The 23,585-nt window shown below is 35.2% G+C and overlaps 1 protein-coding gene across 7 annotated transcripts in view; it reads left to right on the top strand.

The window, feature by feature from the left end:
* The first annotated feature begins 426 nt into the window (after positions 1-426).
* Positions 427-23,585, top strand: part of LOC145675807 (uncharacterized) — a 103,317-nt gene continuing 80,158 nt past the window's right edge. For 2 of the 7 annotated variants that reach the window (XM_081746517.1, XM_081746515.1), the window contains exons 1-2: positions 3,136-3,330; positions 19,010-19,525. In XM_081746517.1, the coding sequence (XP_081602643.1) occupies positions 19,128-19,525 (398 nt within the window). In that variant the 5' untranslated portion in view covers positions 3,136-3,330; positions 19,010-19,127. Of the gene's footprint in view, positions 448-3,135; positions 3,342-3,370; positions 3,538-3,617; positions 4,852-19,009; positions 19,526-23,585 lie in introns of those variants that run through there. The other 5 variants (XM_081746513.1, XM_081746511.1, XM_081746510.1 and 2 more) reach the window with 5 other exon arrangements.

Genomic DNA, 23,585 nt, shown 5'->3' with positions numbered 1-23,585 from the left:
GGGGTATGCTGGGGGACGTCGTTACCCCTCTTCTAAAAATATCTATAGCGTCCCCCCTTCCTAAAAAATTACAGTAAATAAACATAGGCAAGGAGGACGGCCTACGGCGTATCATGCGTCATTCTACTATTTCAGAACCACTTTTACCCCTGGTTGGAAGAGTAGCTTAGATCACTTCTCCACGATCGTCAGCTCTTATTTTGAAGTAATTAAAATTCAAATTTATGTTTTGTATGTATTGTTTCATTTTGAAATTAAAGTAACAATGAATTGTGGACCTCTTGTTTTGACCGCTGTCCACTTAATAATGGCAATTTTTGGTCCCCTTGTATTTACACTAAAATGCCGCAACTTTATGTGTCTACTGCTTGCTCCTGTGTTTTATGTTCGACTCTTCTGCTTTTCCAACTGATCGGTCTGGCAACACTGTAGGCATGTTGCGTCGAGGTAGTAACTTTTCTTCAGTGTTGCCAACGGCAGCGGTTTCCCGCTAAATCTAGTGGTTTTACGATCGTGTCTAGCGGTGAAAATTGGCTGGCAGCGGAGCAGCGGGAAACCTAGCTTTTTTAAGAAATATTTTCAACGTATTTCAAAACATGCTACTTTTTGATATAATGTATTACTGTTGTATTTTTCTTATCTAGGTATTGAACGAGTGTATTGCAGGTGCTTGCAAATTATCTGTGTATTATAGAATTGGATTGTGGGAATGTTGCTCTCGGGACGTAGTATGTGGCAACGTTGTCTTTTTTCGAAATCAACGGGACAATCCCGTTTAATCGACTCGTATGTTCATCCCTTTCGTTCATTCACTGGATATGATCGTTCCGAATTAAGCATTCGAGACTGCCTAATTTTGTTCGAATATGGACTCTGTTCCCGCTACCACTTCCCGTCAATTAATAGTTGTTAGTTGATAGTTCTGTGGTCGGTCGTTTCTTTTTTCGGTTTATGCGGACTTGTGATACTTTTAGTGTTTCTTCGCTATAATTACCATTGTGTAGTGTAACAATGGGACGAACAAAAGCAGGTTATTCTCAAAAATTTAGAAAAGATTGGCTAATTGATTCAAACTTGAAAAGACTGGCTGTTGGAAGTTGAGGAAGATCGTACGGTAGCTCGGTGCAAATACTGCAAGTGCAATTTGAAAGCAAAATTTTGTGATCTTATAGCACATAGAAAAACTAAAAAACACGTAAGTGCACCTGAACCTTTTAGTTCAAATAGACAAAAAAAAATCCCGGTGACAAACGTTTCTTTTGACACTGCTCGAGTCGAGGCAGGGTTGGTTTATTTACCTCGTGTCATTGTTCTATTAGAAGCATTGACCATCTTAGTGATTTGTGCAAACGCTATTTCCAAGTGAAAGAGGTACACTTACATCGTAGTAAGTGTAGTGCTATGATCAAGAATATTTTATCTCCATACTTTAAGGAGAACCTTCGGAAAGACATTGGTGACAGTGACTATAGCATTCTTCTTGATGAATCAACGTATCATTTACTATTCCGATGCACGTTCTACTGTCGTGTCTACTTATTTAGGAATGTGCAAGTTACAATCGGCTGATGCTAATTCAATTGTGAAGGTACTAAAAGTAGCTTTGAAAGATTTTGAGCTTGATTTGAAGAAACTACGCGGTTTAGGGACTGATAACGCTAATGTCATGGTGGGAGTTAACAATGGTGTGTAACAAATTGTAAAAAAAGAAAACAATTATCTCGTGTTAGTTTGTTATGTTTGTCATTCTGTGCAACTAGCTGTGTCCACGGCGGTCTTCGAATCACTCCCGAGGAATTTGGAATTTATGATTTCCGAAACTTATAATTGGTTTGATCGATCACCTATCCGGCAACAGATGTACACAGAATTGTATAGAGCTATAAATGAAGGGTCTAATCCACTTAAAATTGTACAGGTGTCCCATACTAGGTGGTTATCAATAGAGATAACAGTGAAATGGATTCTTGCGCAATGGCTGGAGTTAAAAACGCATTTTCAAATTGGGCGGAACAGTGAAAAGTGCTACACATCTGAATTGCTTTTCCAAATGTACAGTGATCCGAATAATGAAGTGTATTTTTTTATTTCTGAATTTTATCTTAGCAGAAACCCAACACGTAAATCAATCTTTTCAATCGAACTGTGTTGACTCAAGTAAGCTACTGCAAGACCTTGTCTTGCTTATTGAAGGACTGGCAAAAAGAATAGTTGTACCAAATTGTCCAGTTAATTTGTTAACTGAGAATATTAAAAACTATGTGAGTTCCAAACCTTATCTGGGTTATGATGTTGAGAAAAGAATAGAACAACTAAAAACGGCTGGTGAGCTTACGATTGAAAATGAAAGCACAATTAGGGAAAGATGTACGAACTTTATTGTTAAGCTGATATCACAGCTTCAACAGCGTTTACCTGCAAATGTTGAAATATTGAAAAATATTTCAATGTTCGCACCAGAAAACTGTTTGAAGGTGTAAAAGGATCCGATTATTCTTTTGGCGGAACTCATGGGCTTTCCTAAGGAAACCATAACAAAAATTGACTTTCAATGGCAAAAACTCACGCTAGTTGAGTGGAAAAGAACAGAAAATTCTACAGCGTTTTGGAGTGAAGTTCAAAAATATAAGGATGCAGCAGGAGAAAACCCTTTTCGTGAACTTTCTAATCTCTCTTGTGTCTCCTTGTTTTACCATGGTCAAATGCAGAAATAGAGAGAGCTTTTAGCCAGCTCAATCTCATGAAGACGAAACTTAGAAATCGAATGGAAAGAGAGATGGTTGACGCTATTCTTACTACTCGTACAGGGTTTAGACGACTCGGGAATTGCTGCCATGATTTCGATTTACCTATTTCCATATTACAAAACATTCATACTATGACAAGAGCAACGTTCTCCAATGTATAAGTTGAAGAAAACGAATCGGAGGATGAATTAGCTCCATTAATGAATTAGCTCCATTAATGAATTAGCGGTAAGTACTTCTGTGCTTTAATATTTTAGTGCATAGATTGGGATTAATTAAAAGCTTTTTCAGATGTAGCGGAATTTTTAGCTATATTTGTAGATCGCGATATTTTTTTGGTGGAATTCTGGCGGTTTCGGTTTTCAATTTAGAGGGATTTTGTGCAAACTCGTTGGCAACACTGCTTTTCTTGTCCTATACTTTTGCAATCTATACTTAGTATTTTATTATGTAAAACGCTTTTATTGACTTGTTATACCCTTTACACTTAATAACTGCCCAATAAACTTTTTTACCTGGAGCAAAAACTGGTGAAGAAGGAGAAAGCTCTATAGGATGAAAGACCCTTTGGCATGTATACTGCGTACGTATTTGGTATCGTTCCTACTCATTCTTATCTGCGATATACAAGTAGTTTTATGTGTCATAATAGTTTCTAATTATCTCTTACAACAATAGAATGTTGTAAAGTTTTTCACTCTGTAATGTACCAATATGCTCACGTAATTTTTGAATACTTCGTCCTATTTATCAGGAACACCTTTTTGTAATCGACTGAATTTTATACGAAGTAATACAGCAGTATTTTAGGTTTACAAGAGTAGATTTACTGATATAAAATCTATACAAGTGCTTTATGATGGATAAAATAAGTGAGTGCATATTAAATATGACTCTGTTCGGTGTCATTTTCAACGGCGGTGTATTAATGCATAGTGCACAAAAGCTGTATTTTATGTTTATATGTTGAGCTTTACTAGTATGAAACCATGACAAGTGCTTTCGAAACTCGTATCTTTGCAAAACCCACGTCTTATCACTATTCTCGCTTACACGTATACCCACCATTTCTGATGCGCTTCCTCTCTTCAGATGCACTGCGCGAAGGCTCACCACTTTCGCCCTGCACTGGCTCGGTTAGATAGCATTGGTGCTTTTTATTGGCCACCTAACGCAAGCTGGTTTGTGTTCTTATGCCATATATCTAGAACCCGTAACAATTAGAAAATAAATTGTAAATTTTTAACAATTACTTGTGGTTGCGCCCTTGAATTTTATTTATGCGAAGTAAATATTTTCATGTCACCTAGTGCTAATCTTTTAATGGACAATAAGAAGGTAATTAGTGAAATAACTATACTTTTTCAACAGTTACTTCGACTGGTGCTCAGAAAGAAAACCTTCAGAAATTTACTTCCTGATTGTTGCTAAAAGGTTTCCGCTTGCCACATGAAAATATCTCACGAGGCATAGATGAAATTTAAGACCACCTAAAGTAATTCTTGAAAATTCACAATTCTTTCACGACTTGCGTATAAATATGGCTTTCGGATGTGTGGCATGAAAGCTACAGTGATAGAAACCTAAACTAATCTTAGCTAAACTAGGTACCACATAAAAAGCGAAAGCTATCTAACCGAGTCAGGGCAGGGCGAAAAGAGAATACGGTGATGGTGAGTATACTTGTAAACAGGAATAGTAGAAAGAGGTGAGATTTTGCAATGATACAAGTTTAATAGCACTTCCGTGGTTTGATAATACTAACGCTCCATTTCTAAACATAAAATACATTTTCTATACACTATGCAGAAATATACCGTAGGTGGAAAATTGCATCTAATAATGTTATCTTTCGTATGTGCTCACTTATTTTATCGGTTGTAAAGCACTTGTAATACTTTTACACTAGTAAGCGTTCACTTGTATTTCTAAAATACGCTTGTACAATTTTGTATTTAATTATATCGCCTGCAACAATATGTTCTTTTTAAACATGTCTTTTCGTCCAAAGTAATGAGTTTCTACTGTAAATCTTTCAAAATGTGGTGCGCCAAAACTACATTAGCACTATTTATTTGAAATTAAGTAAAATATTATAAATTAAGTAAGTATAAATTAACTTACAAGCTGTCCCCCATTTTTATATATTCTGTCGTAAATAACGTTTGGTTTAATCAAGCTCTTCTAACTACCAACAGCGCGGAAGAATAATTGTCTCGGAAAACTTAGTAGGCATGTAGGTTCACGTATATCATAGTAAACCCGTAAGTACTCGCGCGGGATCCAATAACTTCCAAATTGATATTATTTTTTTACAATAATTTTTTTAAATAATAATAATGCATTGTACCATAACCCTGGACATGTTTTTAAAAAATTTGTTGCAATTAGACTTTTTATTCCTTTTGAGACCTTTTGTTATATTTCTTCATCTGGGCTGTTTTTTACAGTAAAACACTCAGTATTTTTTTTTTAGAAAAAAATAATTACATTTATGGAAAAATACTTGTTATTACTTTAATAATTTCAAGGGCTATCTTGTACTTCTTTTAGAAGTTGAATAAGTGCCACACTCTTCGTCTAGCTGGCTAAAAAATGCCGTTATCTCTGTTTTGTCCGTTGGTTTGCAGTCTCTTTTTCTTTTATAGACATCACGTATTTTAGCTATGAAAACATTAGTATTAGTCGTGAGTATATCTACAATTGGATCACTTATGGAAAGTTCAAAACACTCTTTTGGAGCTTTTGCTTGCTTTGCTGTGTTCACCGATCCCGGAAGTTGTCTTACAAGATTTACATTTCTTGGACGAATATTATTTACAGGACGAGTTTTCTTCCACCGTGTAAGTTTGTCAAGAAATTCATTTCTATTTCTGCAACTTAATACTATGTCTCCTCCGCCTTCTATTTCTGCAACTTAAGGCTATGTCTCCTCCGCCAAGCCCTTTAACAACAGCTTCAATTGTTGCATCCACGGTGGTACGAAAATTGTCATAACTATTTGATGAGACTCGCCTCCGGGTCAATATTCATTTCATTCACTATATTTTCAGTCACAATATCGCTAGCATTTAATTCCTCCTCCATTTGCATTTGTTTTGGCCCTTCATAGTTTGCAGTAGAATTATAGTTCTCATTAGTATGTGGGATTTCACTGTTTGTAGTAGATTTATCGTTCTCATTATCAGAAGCTTCACTTACACTTGCAACATAGTCCGATTCTTTGTCCTCGTCATCTAACTCAGAATTTGTATCATGATCAGAAGTACTTACATAGTCCTCTTCATCATTATCTAAATCAGATACTTCAACTTCAAATTCTTCATCACTCAAGTTATCAAAAAGATATTGCCTGATTCTACCTGCCCTTTGCTCTTCTGACTCCATTTTATATCGCTTAAATATTAACTAAAATATCCAAACGTTAGATTTAATCACAGTTAGATTTAAACGTTAGATTTTTCATGAAAATTAAACACATGTTAAAAGTGGTGTGAAAATAATACGGTTTTACTCGCGCGGGGATCTGCCTGCACCCCAAATGTATTGAAAACAGTTACATTAATAGTCGCGCTGGGTCTAGCTCGACCTCAGTTGTTGCTACATATTGACGTGACAGCTACCTCACGTGGCCATTTGAAGGTACTGACCCGCTCATCAGTTTAGCCAACCTACTCTGACTAGCAACACAAAATTTACATGCTTGGGGGTCTGTGAATACTTAAGCATTGATCAACTTAAAAAAACATTTTCTTCAAGTTCTCGTACTTTAAGTCACTGCGTAAGGCAATTTGGAAAGTTGTTATTGGCTAATCTTCCGTTAATGGCGACGCTGGATCACACACACATGAACCTATTTTCACCTTGATCCATGCACTAATAATTACACACACATTTATATTATGCCTGCAAACTCTTGAGCCCTGGAAATGATTACATTTTATTCTGTTATGTGCAATTCTTTTTTTCTTATCCTCCCTTGGTAATTAAGTCGAACCTTCTTGCATTAAAATTTATTTTCGAATGTCATTTCATAATTCGTGTAAATGAATTGTAGTGCTTCTTAAAGTTCTGAAACTGTGAATTGCTTACACGGACATAGAGTTTTGATTGAGAATTATTCCAATATTCTGCATTTCAAGCGATGCCACCTTCAGTACGGTAGGAGTTTACAGAATTTTCATTTATGGAATATTACAACTGTATTAGGTGCATAAATGTATATATATATATTACAATTATTTGTAGTATGTTCTTGCATTACAGTTATATATTTTAGAAAGTGCGAAAGCTACGCAAAGAAAATGTGGTATTTTCTCATGTCTATTATTCAAAATCAAGTATGCCTGAATGGAACAGAGATAATGTTAGGCCTCACTTGGAAATGGAAGTAATTTCTAAGTATATTTATTCTACCATTCTCCTTATTAAAACTCCAACATTGTATTTGTAATATATTTTTAACTTTACCTATGCATATTATAGTTTTGTTTTAACTTATCGTGTTTCGTACGGAGGTATTGGGAGATGGTAATAATGAAATGCATCGGTATATATCGGGCGACGAGTCCTCCTGGTGATCCGTATCCCACTCAAACTCGACTTTCGTGTAAAGTAAGTATAATTTTAGGTTTGATTTTTCAAATATTAATATTTGTAGCATTATGAATGTTTATAATCAAGGAAAGGATTCTGAAACACCCTATATATATATATATCCAATTCGATCATACTGCGGTGAAGGCAATTTTAGATTTGGTATGTAATTTCGGCATGGAAAGTCAATCAATGGAACTATTTTTGCGTCCTTGCTTTCTGAATTTCTACTAGCTGTTGACTTCGGTAATGATATTTATTAAGTTGCACTTAGCGTTCCAAGTCTTAGGTGGAACCGGATTTTCTTCCAGATGTTCAATTTTTTCTTTTGCATGTTGTAGAATATGTAATCAATACATCATTTAAATAGAATATTTTATAGAATATGTAAAAATAGCCTTACTAATATTCACAAATACCTTAATTAATATGGCTGCTGGTCGCTGGCATTCGATCTTCGATTTGTGTACATTTTTGCAATTGGTGAACCAATTTTTCATGTCTTAGTTGTTCTTAAACGGATTGTATACGAAAACGAAAAGTAGTTAAATATTTGGATATACTTAACGTTTTGACTGTAGTAGATTACTTTAAAAAACGCATCATTGCCTGACGTACATGACTGAAATCCATATTCAGAATCTACGTTTTTTGTTGTGTCCTTCGTCGTTTCTAAGTCTTATCAGCCGGTGGGACTTCCGTAGGTAGCTTATGTAATGCATAAACACACACACACACACACACACATATATATATATATATATATATATATATAATTTAATAGAGAGAGATACAGATATATAGAGTGTTAATAAACTAAACCGACAAGCTGAAACAAATAGATGATTCTTCACAACAAAACAAGAAGGAAAGTTCATATGCACATGTTGGCAGTGCATAGTTTCAGAGCTAATGCTGTGAAATAGTGGGAAAATGAACTTTAGGGTCGAATACCTCCAAAACTCTTAGCCATTGAGCTGAGGCGTCGTGTTATTGTCTTAGACTTGTAATGTACTCTATCCACTACTTTTTTTCTTTTCTTTTTTCAGGAAACTGCAATTTGATCTCAAATCCTTATTGCAACAATTTCTCCAAAATCCCCAAATATTACTAGTGCCTGTCTCCATTAGCACACAAGTCATGATTGTGGGTCATTAAACTGCAGACGTAATGATTTTGTTTAATTTTATACACTACATTCAGTCCTTGCGGTGGTTTTGCACCCACGCACAACATATGAACAATCCTTCACCACCTTGATTCTATTCAAAATATCGATGATCTGTCAAAGACTTCTTGTTACTTGGTGGGCATTGTTCCATATGTTATGAATGAGACCCAATCTTCCTAACGGAATATGCGGGACCCCCATTTTGTTGGGGGACTCCTTTGCGCCGCCACTGAACGGATCACAATCATGCATTTTTGGATAGAGCAAGTTACGAGTCTAACATGGACGCATGCAAATCGTGACAGCTAGATATTTATAAAATTTATGTTCTGACTAATTGTTGATCGCTAATAATCGCGGTGATAATCACTTGGTGAGGAAATGCTTTGTTTACCCACTATATAATATATATACCAAGCGGTGACCTGGTGAGGCTGTGCCGAGTTATACCCCAAAACCGCCGTAAAAAGGCAGAAAATGAAAAAAAAATGTTTAGGTAACGTAATAGCTACGGGAGGGGACACGTAACCAAGAATACAGCAGTAGTCATACAAGCACGGTTGCCATCCCAACACAAACTTATAGTTTTCAAATAGAACTTAAATCATTTTATGCCATTGAAGCAATTGGCAGAGAACGTGAAAGAAATAATTAAAAAGTGGGTTATCAATGTTGCCAAGTAAGAGAGATAGCTCTAAAGTAGAGAAATTATACGGTTCGTAAAATGAAACGAATAATTGTAGAAAAATGAGACTGTATAAGGAACAAATATACAGTAGGGAGTAGACCACAGCATTCACAGTATCCAGTGACTAACGGCTTGAACGCGTTATATCAATTGTGCGGCTAGAACGAGAATCGCATGTATTTTGCAATACTATCTATGGCTTATCTCATGCATGTATTTGTGGATTATGTTAAAATATGTTGCGTCAGTATATCACTTGTCACTTTAATGCGTTTGTTTGTGTTGTGTTTTGCTCACGTTTTGTATACCCTCGTCTTGCACCTGGCCCATTCCATCTCCATTCAGGCAGGAGGGGCCAGGTGACCATCTCCGATTTTTTTGAAAAAGTATCTTTGGTAGTCCTGTTGGAGATATTAAACCTGCAAAGAGGATTTTCCCAGAAAAAAAATTGTCTTCGAGTTATGGGCTAACGAAATTCGGACGAAAATCACTATTTATAATACAAAAGTGAAAGAGCATAATCTTGAATGACACGTAGTTCAGTAACTACTTGTGATAATTGGATGATTCTTTTTCTATTTAAAAGTGCTCAGATTACATTTGAGGTTCTGATATAAAAAGCACGTGTTACAGTCCAACAAGAGTATTTTGTAAACACCGGAAAACTTAGTAAAAAAGTAAAATGCAAGAATTTTGACATTTATTTTTCGTATGAAAGAATTAGAGAATAACCGTATTATTGTGACACAATATCATACTTCTTCTTGGATCCCTATAGATAATTTTGTTTCCCATCTACGATGGCACATGGGAAAGAAAATGTGAGTGAAAGTATGATAAAACGTAATTTTTGCCTGAAATTTAGGCGGATTTTCTCCATAAGGCCATTCTTTAAAAATCTGAAAACCTGCCCGAACGATCTTTCACTGTTCCCTATGCGAATTATGCAAACAGAAATAGAGATATTTGTGTATTAAATTTTTCGTAAATTTTTAAAATATTGTGTTGCACGGCGGCCGAGTATGCAACCACGCATAGTATTCCGCAACATGTACCTAGGTATGATGCAAGTGTTTTGCAGTGCATCAAACGCTCTGGAATAGCTCCCATTTGGCATTTAGACTGCATTGGAGATACACTGCATTGTGTGAAGTGTTGTATGTCAACGATATTACCCATTGCGCATGTCAATGCATCGTCTTGTTCGTGTTTCACAATAGATATACTATCTAATGTATATAGAAGTTAGTTAGCATTGCAAGTATGTTTTCACAATATAGCACCAAGAGAGTTAAGTGCAGTGATTATCTAAAAAGACACAATAAAATAATACCGTCTCCTTTAGCCTAACCGTCATAACCGTGGGACCTAAAACTCAAAATTTCATTTCTTTTCACAATAAAATAATATACAAAAGTAACACGAAAAATTTTACTGTTGTTGGTGATCTTGCAGAGTCATTACAAAATTATTTCGGATCACAAGTACAAGTAAACAGTGCTGATAACTTGTGCAAAAACTGTTTTATTTATTACAAGGCTCAGATCGAGAAACCAGCTGCTTCGGTTGAACCAAATAGTGCCAATATTATTACAGATCAAATGACTGCAGATGACGATTCACTGACTTCAGATCCAATCTACGTTCCAAGTAGTGCAGTGATTGGTACTTTAAATAGTAGCATAAGTGTACTTGATACGCAAGTGTCGCCCGTGAAAAAAACCATGGCAAGTGAAGGAAGAAAGAAGAGTCACGTACGTAAAACGAAAGTCAGAACTAGAAAATGTGTTTTCGACGGCAGTGTCTGGAAAATTACAAAATGCTTTAGGTGTGAGTGTACCGTGTTCCTCAGGAAGTTCGTCCGAGAGTTCAATAATTGTGAAATGTGGTTTTCCAACATCACTTGTGCAGTAGAGAAATCGCCCTATCGTGAAAGAGTACGACTTCTCAGTATCGTGCCTGAAACCTTTAGTAAACGCATGATCGTCGAACGCATCCCATCTGCGACAAAGTATCTAATAGATAAGTCACGCAAAGTGAAAAAAGAAAAGGGTATGTGGGCAACGCCAGATCCGTACCAAGGACACGCTTTACCGACCGCTTACCTCGAGACTGCGTTGTCATATTACGTAGATGATAGTAAAGACTGTTGTAGACAAAGTTCGAATCAAAAAGATGTTTCTGTATATGAAAACGGTGAAAAAGTAAAAAGAGTTAAACGTTTTATGACCCGCTCCATTAAAGAAGCCTTCAGATCGATGAATGAAGGTAATCCCGATATAAAGATATCTATTTCTAAATTTTACTCTTTACGTCCCAAGTGGGTTAAATGTCAGCCGGTGAAACAAACATGCACATGTTTTATTGTACCAATATAAATCTCATATGTACATTCCTGAGCAATCTTACTGAACGAAATATAGTAGATACAGATCTTGTGTCTCTGTGGCGATCCTACTGAAAATTGTTGGTTGCAAGAATGTGAGAATTGCCCAGGACTAAATGCAATTTCGGAACAAAGTTTAGAGAGACACGATACTGATGAAATCACGTATATACTATGGGATAGCGGAGATCTTGTGAAACAAACTGGAAACCTAAATAGATTTTTAAAGCATGTAAAGTACTGGATTTCAAAAAGAATAACTCATAGCTATATTGCAAAAATCCAGCGAGAAAGCATAGCGGAAATAAAAAGATCTACACTTTTTGAAACATCCTTTGTATTGCATTTCGATTTTGCCGAGAACTGGTCTGTTGTTTTACCAGATGAAATCCAAAGTTATTATTGGCACAATTCACAGATAGCTATATTTACGTGTGTAGTGTACTTCAATTGCAACACAAAAAGTTATGCGGTAGTGAGCAATGACTTGCAACATGATAGTGCCCATGCACTTTGTGCAATCAAACTGATACATCAAGATGTTAATGAAATCACCGACTCATGCAATGATTTGCTCATAATTTATATTTCAGATGGCGCGGCTTCTCATTTTAAAAACAGACTCCAGCTGTATGAGTTTGAAAAACATTTCCAAGACGATTCAATCAAGAAAAGATGGATCTTCTTGGCAACGGGACACGGAAAAAGTGCTTGTGATGGTATAGGTGGGCACTGCAAACATTACGCAACAACGTTAATTCTTCGAAATGACCGGATAAGAGCTATAAGGAATGCAGTATCGTTTGTCAACACCGTTTCGGAACTTATCAAAGGCACAGGACTCTTATTATTAAGTGCACGTACTATTCAAGACTTCAGAAATCAAAAATCACAAGAGTGGGCCAATGTTAAACCTGTGATTGGTATTCAGTCTAGTCATTTTTGGCAGGTCGACAGTACAGGCACATTCATGGCAAGAAGCATGAAACATGTACTTGAAAAAATACAAGTAGCTAACAGTTCCAAAAGAATATATTATACTATGAATGACCTTCAAATTGGAGATTTTGTTGCTTGCGTCTATGATAAGCAGTGGTGGGTGGGTCAAGTAGTTTCAGTTTCACAGGAATTTCGCGATATTACAGTGTCTTTTCTGATTCCTCGTAGACCAGCAACTTCCTTTAAATGACCAGCTGAAAACGATGAGTGTAACGTTAATTTGAAAGATGTTCTTCTAAAACTCACTCCGCCGTTTCCTACTTGTGCCTCAGCACGATATCACAAATTCTTTTCCAAAGAAGTGATGCTGGTACAAGACCTCTTTTCTTCAACATGACTTCCAGAGAGAGAAGCCAGAATGTAATAATTAACTATGCTATTGATTAATTCTTCATGTTATTTATACATATCACAAAATTGTTTAAATCGACCACTTTTTGTAACATGTTAAATTCCATAAATATATATTCTAGTGTACATTTATGTAAGAATATTGCATCATTGCACGTTTCGATTTACTTCTTCAAACGATGAAAATTAAAAAAGAAAAAGAACTACCACGCCAAGCGTGGTTGCATACCCGACCTCTGTGCAACACAATATTTTAAAAATTTGCGAAAAATTTAATACGTAAATATCTCCATTTCTGTTTGCATAATTCACATAGGGAACAATGAAAGATCGTTCAGGCAGATTTACAGATTTTCTAAGAATGGCCTTTTGGAGAAAATCCGTCCTAATTTCAGGCGAAAATGACGTTTTATCATGCTTTCACTCACGTTTTCTCACCCATGTGCCATTGTAGATGGGAAACAAAATTATCTATAGGGATCCCAGAAGGAGTATTATACTGTATCACAATAATACGGTTATTCTCTCATTCTTTCATATGGAAAATAAATGTCAAATTTCTTGCATTTTACTTTTTTACTAAGTTTTCCTGTGTTTACAAAATACTCTTGTTGGACTGTAATTCGAGCTTTTTATATCAGAACAACAAATATAATCTGAGCACTTCTAAATAAAAAAAGAATCATCCAATAATCACAAGTAGATATGAATTACGTGTCTTTCAAGATTTGCTCATCCAGTTTCTTATTAAAAATAGTGATTTTCGTCCGAATTTCATTAGCCCATAACTCGAAGACAATTTTTTTTCTGGGAAAAACCTCTTTGCAGGTTTCATATCTCCAACAGGGTTACCAAATATATATTTTTTTTTTCAAAAAAATCAGAGATGGTCACCTAGTTAATTTTGCATATACCTGCCTGAATTGAGATGGAACGGGCCACCTATCCCAATGTCATTAATCTTTTCGAATCTATTCTGACGTACTTTCTTGTCACAGATTTCTTACCTTTGGTGGTAAAGCTGTTCTGTATTCTTTTCAGGCAAAACGCCGTCTTCTCTTTGGTTTGGAGGCATGCAGGGTTTTATGCAGTGTTCCCAGCCCGAAACAGTTCGTTTTATTGATCTCGGTAACGGTTCGAAATATCGATTGCACAGAAACAGCGTTGAAATTGCTGCGCTACAAGAAGACTTGGTGTTCACACTTCCGCATTATGTCATTTGAAACTTCTTGTTTATACGCCTACTCTAACATCTGCCCTTTTTGGGGCCTGAATCCTCTATCAAGCCTATTAGTCACTGGATGCCGTGCATACTCTAGTTTACTCCATACTGTACATTTGTTCCTTTTGCAGTCTCGTTGTTGTTGCACATTTGCTTATTTTTCTGTACGGACCGCTTAATTTCTCAACTTTAGAGCCCCATATCTCCCTTATTTGGCAATACTGATAACGCGCCTTTTTACTTTTATCACTTTGTATGCCATTTGTTTTAATTCCATAAAATTTTATATGCTCTATTTGAAAACTATAACTTCGTGTGTGACAATGCTTGTGATTGCTTGTGTGACACTAATGCCGTATTCTTGGTCACGTGTACCACTTTCGTAGGTATTAGGTTACCTGCATACATTTTTCTTTTTCTGTCGTTTTCCGGCGTTCTCGGGGTATAACAAGGCACAACTTCAAGGCATGAATTATACATAGCGTGTAAACAAGGCATTTTCACGCGGAATGATTATTACCATGATGATTAAAGGTCCACAATTTGTCAGGTTACCAATTTTCATAAATATCTAGCTGTTATGGTTCGTATATGTCCCTTGTAAGACAATAACATGCCGCCTTAGCTCAATGGCTAATAGTTTTTAAGGCATTTGCCCCCCAAAGATCATTTTCCCACGGTTTTATACAGCCCTAGCTCTGAAACTATATACTTCCGAGCACAGGTCCGTATGAAATTTTCTTATTTTGATATGAGAAATTAGCTGTTTCAGGTTGTCGATCTAGTTCATTGACACCCTATATACATATAGTGTGTTTGTTTTTATATAACAATTCCAAGAAATATATTCTTACATTTTCTTTTTTTAAGCTGCTTTCTGACACAAAATTTCCATCAAATAGGAATAGCTGCTTTCTTATTTCCTAATTTAATTTCAACACAGTTCACCGGTGCTTATGCATTTTTAAATTTCTTTCTTTGATGATAGACCAAGTATGAGTTTGCCTAACCTGTGTACCACTACATCTTCAACTCCTTGAGCCAAAAGGCATATGCCTTGGAAATTCCTGTATGTTCAGTATATTTGTCTTCTCTTGGTTCTACCTTAATAAAGAATCGAAATAGCAAACCTATAAGGCTTGTTGTTTTGAATTGGACGACCCAAACCTTTTCTGCTGTATGATGCAATCACGAAGTGGTATGCGTTCTGAATTAATATGCAAAAAAAATCTGACATTTGTGTATACGAACAAGGAACGATCTTCCAAAAAAAAAAGTTGTCTTAACATACAGTCATAAATCCGATTGATCTTCAGAGAGATTTGGCTAAATGGTGTTAGACACAAAGTTTGATGTTATTCATTGTTCACGTGTTCAGACATTTATATATATATATATATATATATATATATATAGCGATCGGCTACTTCATAGTAAAGCCCTTTATATTTCTGCTCTTACCTACAATGTAGTCACAGATATTTCGTGACCGGAAAACCAAGATAATTTCTGTCGGATGCTGGTCCTCGAGAAAAGAGTAAACAGGAGAAACCTTAGATCTGTGGCTGTATTGACACGATTGGTACGACTCAAATGTGATTGGTTTCTTCTGCTTCTCATATTCACACATTCTGAGTGAAGCATGACTCGCTTTTTATAGAAATGAAATCCAATGTAGAACCTAGAATTACGGTTTTTCTGGGATGAAAATTTATATTATTATGAAGCAAAACATCAATAGGAAAACATTGTACTTTACAATTAGGCAAAAGTTGATATGTATCTTCTAACTTCTTTTTGCAAACATTTAGTAAACAAATGCATATTCTTGAGCAACATTTTAAATTGATTTTCTATTGAAGTGCTACTCTGAAATCAAACATGGAAACCAAGGGACAAATATACAAAAGTTACTCTCTTAAAAATCACTCAAATAGTAATAAGTAGAGAATAATCGATTGCCATGTAGTTAGATTTAAAGCGAATAACACTGACAGTGATAAGTAAAATCGGTCTTTATAGTTGCGGAACTTCATAGATACTCTAATGCTTTCTCTTTGATAAATGATTTTCTAAAGCATTCTCTGTACAAGAGTTCGATTCATGATAAGCGTATCATTTAGTCTACGTTAGACAGTTGGTTCACTTCTTGTGGTTGAAAATGAATTTTCGATTACATTACTTGCTTCAGAAGCGATTGAAGTTAAAAGCATACCTGTTTCAATATATCTTTAAAATATTAAAATATAACTATTTAGAAAGTTATTAATGTTATAAACAAACGAGAAACAGGTGGCTTTCCTTCCAGTCTTACTTAATATATGGGTCTGTTTCGGATTACATTCTTAAGTACGTATGTTAATTACTATGTAACCAAACGATTTTACATCGGTATCGGACTGAGAGCACTGTGATTCAGAAGTAGACTGCCTGTCTGCGGTAGAGGTTTGCCTGATCTTTTTGCCCGCCAACGTGAGTTTGTGTGTTTTTTTCCGTATTTTGCAGTATCCTCTCACATTTTCGTTCCATTAATTATTTCAAAATGTTATTCTACTAACTAATCCGTCCTCTTTAGCGTAAAAGTGAGTATCTTTGGTTAAAACAAAATTTTCATTTTATATTCAAGTGTTTGTTCTATCAGTTGTTTTTCAGTTCTTGAATGGCTTCAGTCCTTCGCGTGTGAAGTATTTCAAATTATGTAATTATGAGACATATTCTTGATATGTGAGTAAATAATTGTAGTTTCGACTACAATATTTGTATAAAATATGACAATTTAAAGAATGCTTATGTAGTAAAACATCTCAGAAGACTCAAAACCGAGAAATAATTTCCGACGGGAAAAATGATTGCGAAGCTGTTTTCAACAACATCGGCTATGCGACTTCCCTGCTGTAGAACTCTAGATCCGCTGCTTGGTCTTGGTCTAATATTTTTGGTGGAACGTTATTCTATTTCCAAGGCAACACAATTATTCACGAGTTGTCTCTTAATTTGGTATGTGCGGAAATATGACGAGTTAAGGCACCTAAAAATTTTGAGGTTGTTATATCACGTCCAACATACTGCTTAGGTTAACACATTCAAATTTCCAACTTTTTTTTTTTTGGTTCATTCCGGCTTACGAGAAAATCTCAATACTTAATTTAGTAATAAATTTTTCATCGTACCATACTTCGTTTCGTTCCTGTGTATATACTATTAAAGAATTTGATCTTTTAATTCTTCTCAACTTACGTATTTTCACAACATATCTCCGGAAATTTCTAGTTTTGTTAATACAACCTGCTCTATGGCCTATGAGTTTTTTTAAATATGTTTTCGTCGCAATATTGAGTGAAATAATCCTTCTGTGATTTCTTTAACAACTGTGATGTATCCAATATCGAATTTCTATAGCTAGTCTTTCAATTTCTGCTTTTAATTTTATTTTTATATATGTTCAAGAGTTAAAATTCTTATTGTTTAAAAAATTTCCGTACTCTATCTCAACCCCAAACCCCATGATAAGTATTAGACAATCACTGTTAAATATTGAATATTTGATACAGGCTATTTTACGTGAAACCAACTTTACTGGCAGTATTATTAAGCAGAAACAACCAGAACCTTAAGCATGTAGATGTTAAATGTCTTCTGGCGATGTATAGAAATATGTTGTTCTCGCTATTTATCTTCAAATAAGTACAAATCTTAATAGGTATTATTCTACAGTAAACCCTCGTTAACACGAATTCCAAGGGACTGAAAAATCAGGAGTTCGTGTTAAAAAAATTCGTGTTAACCGGGGACCCAAATTTTATTATTTGAATACATTTTCTCCATACATACGCACTACAATATACATACTACACATACCACTACAGTATATTATGTATGTCATAGAAAACACTAGAGATGGTATCGAGACGAAAGTGAGTAGTCTCGGTCTCGTCTCGGTTCCAAATTCGAGACGAGACCAAGACTATTCTCCGTCGTGGTACCATCCACAGAATTGTATCGAGACGAGACAGAGTTTTGGTCTCGTCTCGATTTTGAAAAGCACGGTTCGGTCTCAAATTCGAGTTAAAATCGAGATCGAGACTAGTTTCCGTCTCGGTACCATCCTCTGAAAAGTGAAAACACTACAGTAAGGTTATTATTTTCTCTTCGAAAATAAAAAAAAAAGAAGTTTCCACGCAGAAAATCCAGGTCAAGTTATAAAATTGACAACTCCGCTAGCAGGTTGGGTACCGCTAGTAACGGAACGGTATTTATAACTCCTGTCACCAGTTTGGAGTTACAAGGGAGAGAAGAGGTTTTGTCTCGAGCTGTCGCCAGCAGCTCGTCTTCCAAGCACCTGCATGTTCAGCGTTTGACGGAGGATAGAATCAACACCTCATAAGGGAGGAAAGATACCTGTTTCTGATTTTTCTCTTATTTACAAGACAATTTTCGTTTGTATAAATACTGTACGGCAAAAACTGATCTGGAGTAAAATCTGAAATAAGAAAAATGATCTTTAAAAAAAAGAAGGATTGAAAGTTCGTGTTAAATGAAAACCTTTACTGACTCAAGGGACAAAAAATTAGTTCGTAATTCGTGCTAACCGAAATTCGTGTTAACCGATAAAACTTCCTATAAGATAACATACAGCGATGCCAGGACCGAAATTTTGTTCGCCCTAACCGAGTGTTCGGCTTAAGCGAGTTCGTGTTAACGAGGTTATACTGTATTAAGTTAATAATATTTAAATATATATATGCTTATTCCGTAAGACAACTAATTGTGTATATTTTACCTTCAATTCATGATTCCGTTTTCTTTACATAGCATAGTATAGAAACACATGTATTAATCTTTTTTTTAGGTTTTTGAAGGGAAAGTAACGGTTTTTTCTGGAAACATCACATGACTTATACCCATCTACTAATTACGCAGTTTAAGATCATTGGATACATTGTGATCAAGTAATTGGGACAAATATTATGATGGAAAACGAACATAAAATTAAATGTGAATTAACTTCTTTGTTATCTGAAGTTGCCAACGAAGCTGAGAAGAACAAATCTCCTGATGAAAATCCAGGTGAAGAAAATTGTGTGAAATTCGGAAATAATGAAGAAACTAATTTCATTGTAATCCGGAAAGAGAATCTGATATTACCTGAATGTGCTACATCTTCCAGGACGACAGAACTATTTTCTGAGATCACACAACTAATTTCTGAAATAAAGTCGGAGTCTGAAATCAAAGATAATGATATAGATTTAAATGTTGTCGTCGATGAAGGGAAAATGGAAAGTTTAAGCACATCTGTAAAATTACCTTACTGTTTATTAGGTAACGTTGCAGAACATGGAGAAGATGAACCTGAACTTCAGAGGTAACATTTTTCTTCTTTAGTACTCTTTATGTTCTAGACCATTATCTAATAAACTGTTTTTTTCCGAAGAACTTCCTATAAAGGAGGTATTTCGGATGCAAGGCAGTACAGTCCACAATTTCCAAATTCAGGTTTTAGTAACTCAGAATACACTGGCTGTAGTGGGAGTAAATATACATTAATAATATTTATGTAGCACGTAAATATAAAGTCTGTATAGAAGCGCAGCTGCAGGTATAGAATGACATAATAGAATTATTTGTGTACCGATAACATTTTTTCCATTGCTTCTCATAATTATTAGTTCAACATTTAATAGAGGCGTGTGTTGCTTGTATATACGTTCGAGTCACGATGATCAACAAGTACTAATATTAAAATAACCATAGAAAGCCTCCGAAATAGCATAAATCGAAAATAATAAGAGTGAAATTGTAAAATAAAATTTTTAATATATAAAAGCTGGTCTTGAAAAATCTAAAGCAGTAAACAGGAAAAGAGGAATTAGCGAAACAGAGCAGCAAAAAAAAAAAAAAAAAAAAAAAAGTACCTTCAAATAGAAATGATAATTAAGTATAATAAGATATCTGATATCTTTAAATTGATGCTCGCAGGGCACTGATTATCTCAATCACAGGAACAAATATGAAATTGCATGAATGCCAAAAGTGTTTCCCGTAAACACTGGCTTATGGTAGGACGTACTAGTAAACGTTCTATATTTGTGAATATTGTGGGCATTCTACAATGAAGTGTCGCGTACTAAGGGGCAGGAAACAGTTTTCGTAATGTTGTGGAAATTGCCATATGTAATGGATTCTCATAAAAGTATTCTGCACGAGAAGTTGTTCCCTTAAGGGAAAAGGTTACAGAACTTTTAATTCTGTAATTGTGTATTTCGTATCTAGTGTAATTTAGACAATATTTACTACATATATAGAGCTTTTATTACAATATATATTATCTAGTACCTACTATAATATGTTATCTATTATTTAATATTATCTACTTTGTTTAGGATTTCTAATTCCCAATATTTATTCCAGTGCTCCCATGCATTTGAGTAATAATTATTTTCTCGTGCGAAACACGATAATTAACGATACATTTTGGCACATCTAATTTTGTTCTTTAAGTGATAAAAATCCTACCTCATGTTACAGGTCTTAATTCTAATTTAGGTGTTACGTTTGTATTGTATGAATGCACGTGCGTTGTATTCGAAGCACGGGTCAGTGCTTAAAAGTAAAACGTTTTGTTTTCTCCTCTCCTTTTATAATTCGATTTACATGTTGACAAAATTTTAACTGTCCACGGAAAGTGATTCAAAGATCCTTCATAATTCCTATTTCCTTTGTTTCTACATGATTAACTTCATATCTGGTACCAAAGTACCGGGATTGTCTTTTGTTCGCGTACATCATACATTTTGTTTCCTTATAGTTTTAGTGTTATTTTCGCATTTACTATATTTATAGCCGTCTTGTAGCAGGTAGTTTTCGTACAATGTAATCGCTATTCTAAAGAATTCAATGTTAGTGGTGTACAGATTGCAGTGCCTACTTTTACTTTTATCAAATTCATTTATAAACATAGAAATTATGAGGGAGTTCTATGAGCTACGCTTGTGGTGTATAACATTTTCTACATAATTCGCATTAGACTATCCCGATTGGAGTTACATATATTATATTTTAAAAATATCCTATGTATCAGCGAATGTAGAAGGAAGAGAGAGTTAATATTTTATAAGTTAGTAATACGATGATTGTGGTGTCTGTGACTTTTTGAACTTTCGAAATATACTGTCTTTATAGAGTTGGTGAAGTGTCCCTTAGCGCCCCTTATGAGATAAAATCGATTTTAGATACCGAGAATTCGTAAGTTTACTCATGGTGCTTGTCAGTAGAACGGTCAACAATTTGCTATCCGCCAGTTTCAACGTTGATAAAAATGTTGAAATTGAAAGAGGTTCATGTGATATATGAAACGGCTAGAATTTTAGGAGGGAACCAACTGTATAATCAGATTTTACAAAAGTGTAGTATCTTTGTGGTTATAATCACACAAAATTATCTCTATATGCAGGATCTCTTGCAGGTTTACTTTTGGCGACCACTCCAGTCAATTGTTCAAAAATTATAATTCTTTCCCTAATTTCGTTCTTATTCTTTCTTAAATGATTTGCAATTGGAAGCATAAAAGTATCCTACATGGCATAGCTAAAATTCAAGTGAGCCATCATAAGTAATTGTTGGAAAATTACAATTCTTTTACGGTTTGCGTATAGATACGAAGTCCGGATGTATGCATAAATAATTCAGTGCAAAAACAATTCAATCTGTGATAGTTGTCACTAAAACACGAATGCTATCTTAACCAGTGGTTGTAGGGTGAACGTGTAGGACCCGAGCCAAAAGTTGCATCCGTTTGAAGCAGGCGCGTCAGCGAAAGTGGTTGTACGCGTAAGGAAATGTGAAAAAACAAATAGGTTTTGCCAATTACAATTTTTAATAGCACTTGTCATGGCTTCATACTAGCAGCGCTCCACTTGTAAACATAAAATACAACTTCTGAATGCTGTGCGGTAATACGCTTCACTTAATTTATCCGTAGTAAAGCACTTGTAAGGATTTTACGCTAATAACCATACTCTTTTCAACATAAAATACAGGTATATTACTTTATGTGTAATTTTATCGCTTGCATAGATTTGTTCTTTATAAATATGTCTTTGCATGCAAAGTATTTAATTTTACCTGTAAATCTTGCAAAATGTGGTGCGCCAAAATTGCAGAAACCAAGGGGTGGTAATGAAACCAAGTCAACACGACTGCTCTCCCCAGGTGACCCAATCTGGACAGATACGTGTTAAATCGTTGGTGCGTTGAAAATGACAATGCAGCAAAAAATCTGAGATATACGTATTTTTCGTGCATTTGTCATCTCAGTTACCTTAACGGCAGACCATTACTGGGATATTCTGGGCGAACTTATTCTTCCAAGTAGCAGATTTCCCTTTTTTCACCATCATGAGGCGTCAACTCAATATCTACTGCAAATTTGACAATATTCCGATGCTAATTCTTTGTTTCTTTGATGGTCGACGTAGACAAGCGGAATGTGATGCCAGTCATTTAACCTATTACTATAGCACTTACCCCTGTGGTGTCAAATAAAATCAATTGTATATGGTGTGAGATACAGGATACGTGTGCACAAATCATACTTGAGTTATTTCTCTGTGTTCATAAAGCATGGAAGACACATCTGCATGCGTGTATAGCGCAACACGGCCTGCACATTGATCATATTTCGTATGAGATAATCTGAGAATGAATTTCATGTCATTATAATTGCATAGTTAGTAGAGTTAAATCTGATTATATCATTAAATTTCTTTAAAATTCTAGCCATGCTTCATATATCACATGAACGCTTCCAGTTTAAACTTTTTCAGCAATTTTCTAATTTTGTACAGCAAGATCCCTGCCGTTTACCTGACATGAACTACAAAGGTTTGCCCTCGGGCTGAAGTTGTCCTTATACTTACCAAGTCCGTCTATCTCTAATCGCATTTAAATAAGCCAGAGAGGATCACATTGTAGGTAGAAATCAATACATGAGCTGTGCTTTGTACATTAGAAATTTGAGAAATATAGTCGTCCTTAACAATGAACAACTTATTTAACTCGGGAAGTAAGTTAACAATGCAGACGATCGTTCATGGAAATGGAATCCCACAAAGAGTAGTACGAATACAGATCCTTGTCAAACAATATCGTTGCATTAGATTTATGTGAAATGAAGCACCGTTGGCTCAAAAGTCTTTTCCAATGAAATGTAATCGATAGAACATGTTTGCACTGCAAGTACGAGTTTAAAATTTGTCCGTCGGTTAAAATCAGCATCATGGATGGAATTAGTAGGTTGTAAGTTTAGACTGTTGGTTCAATTTCTAAACATAACTCCTAGGGCCATTAATGTTGCGCAGGGAGTCGCTCTAATTGAAAAGTTAAGACTAAAAGAAACACAACTTGATGAATTAATTCCGTTTCCT

Source organism: Thermobia domestica, chromosome 18 (assembly GCF_964235325.1).
Source record: "Thermobia domestica chromosome 18, izTheDome1.hap1.1, whole genome shotgun sequence".
NCBI classification, from domain to species: Eukaryota; Metazoa; Arthropoda; class Insecta; order Zygentoma; family Lepismatidae; genus Thermobia; species Thermobia domestica.
This window is presented reverse-complemented; position numbering and strand designations above follow the sequence as displayed.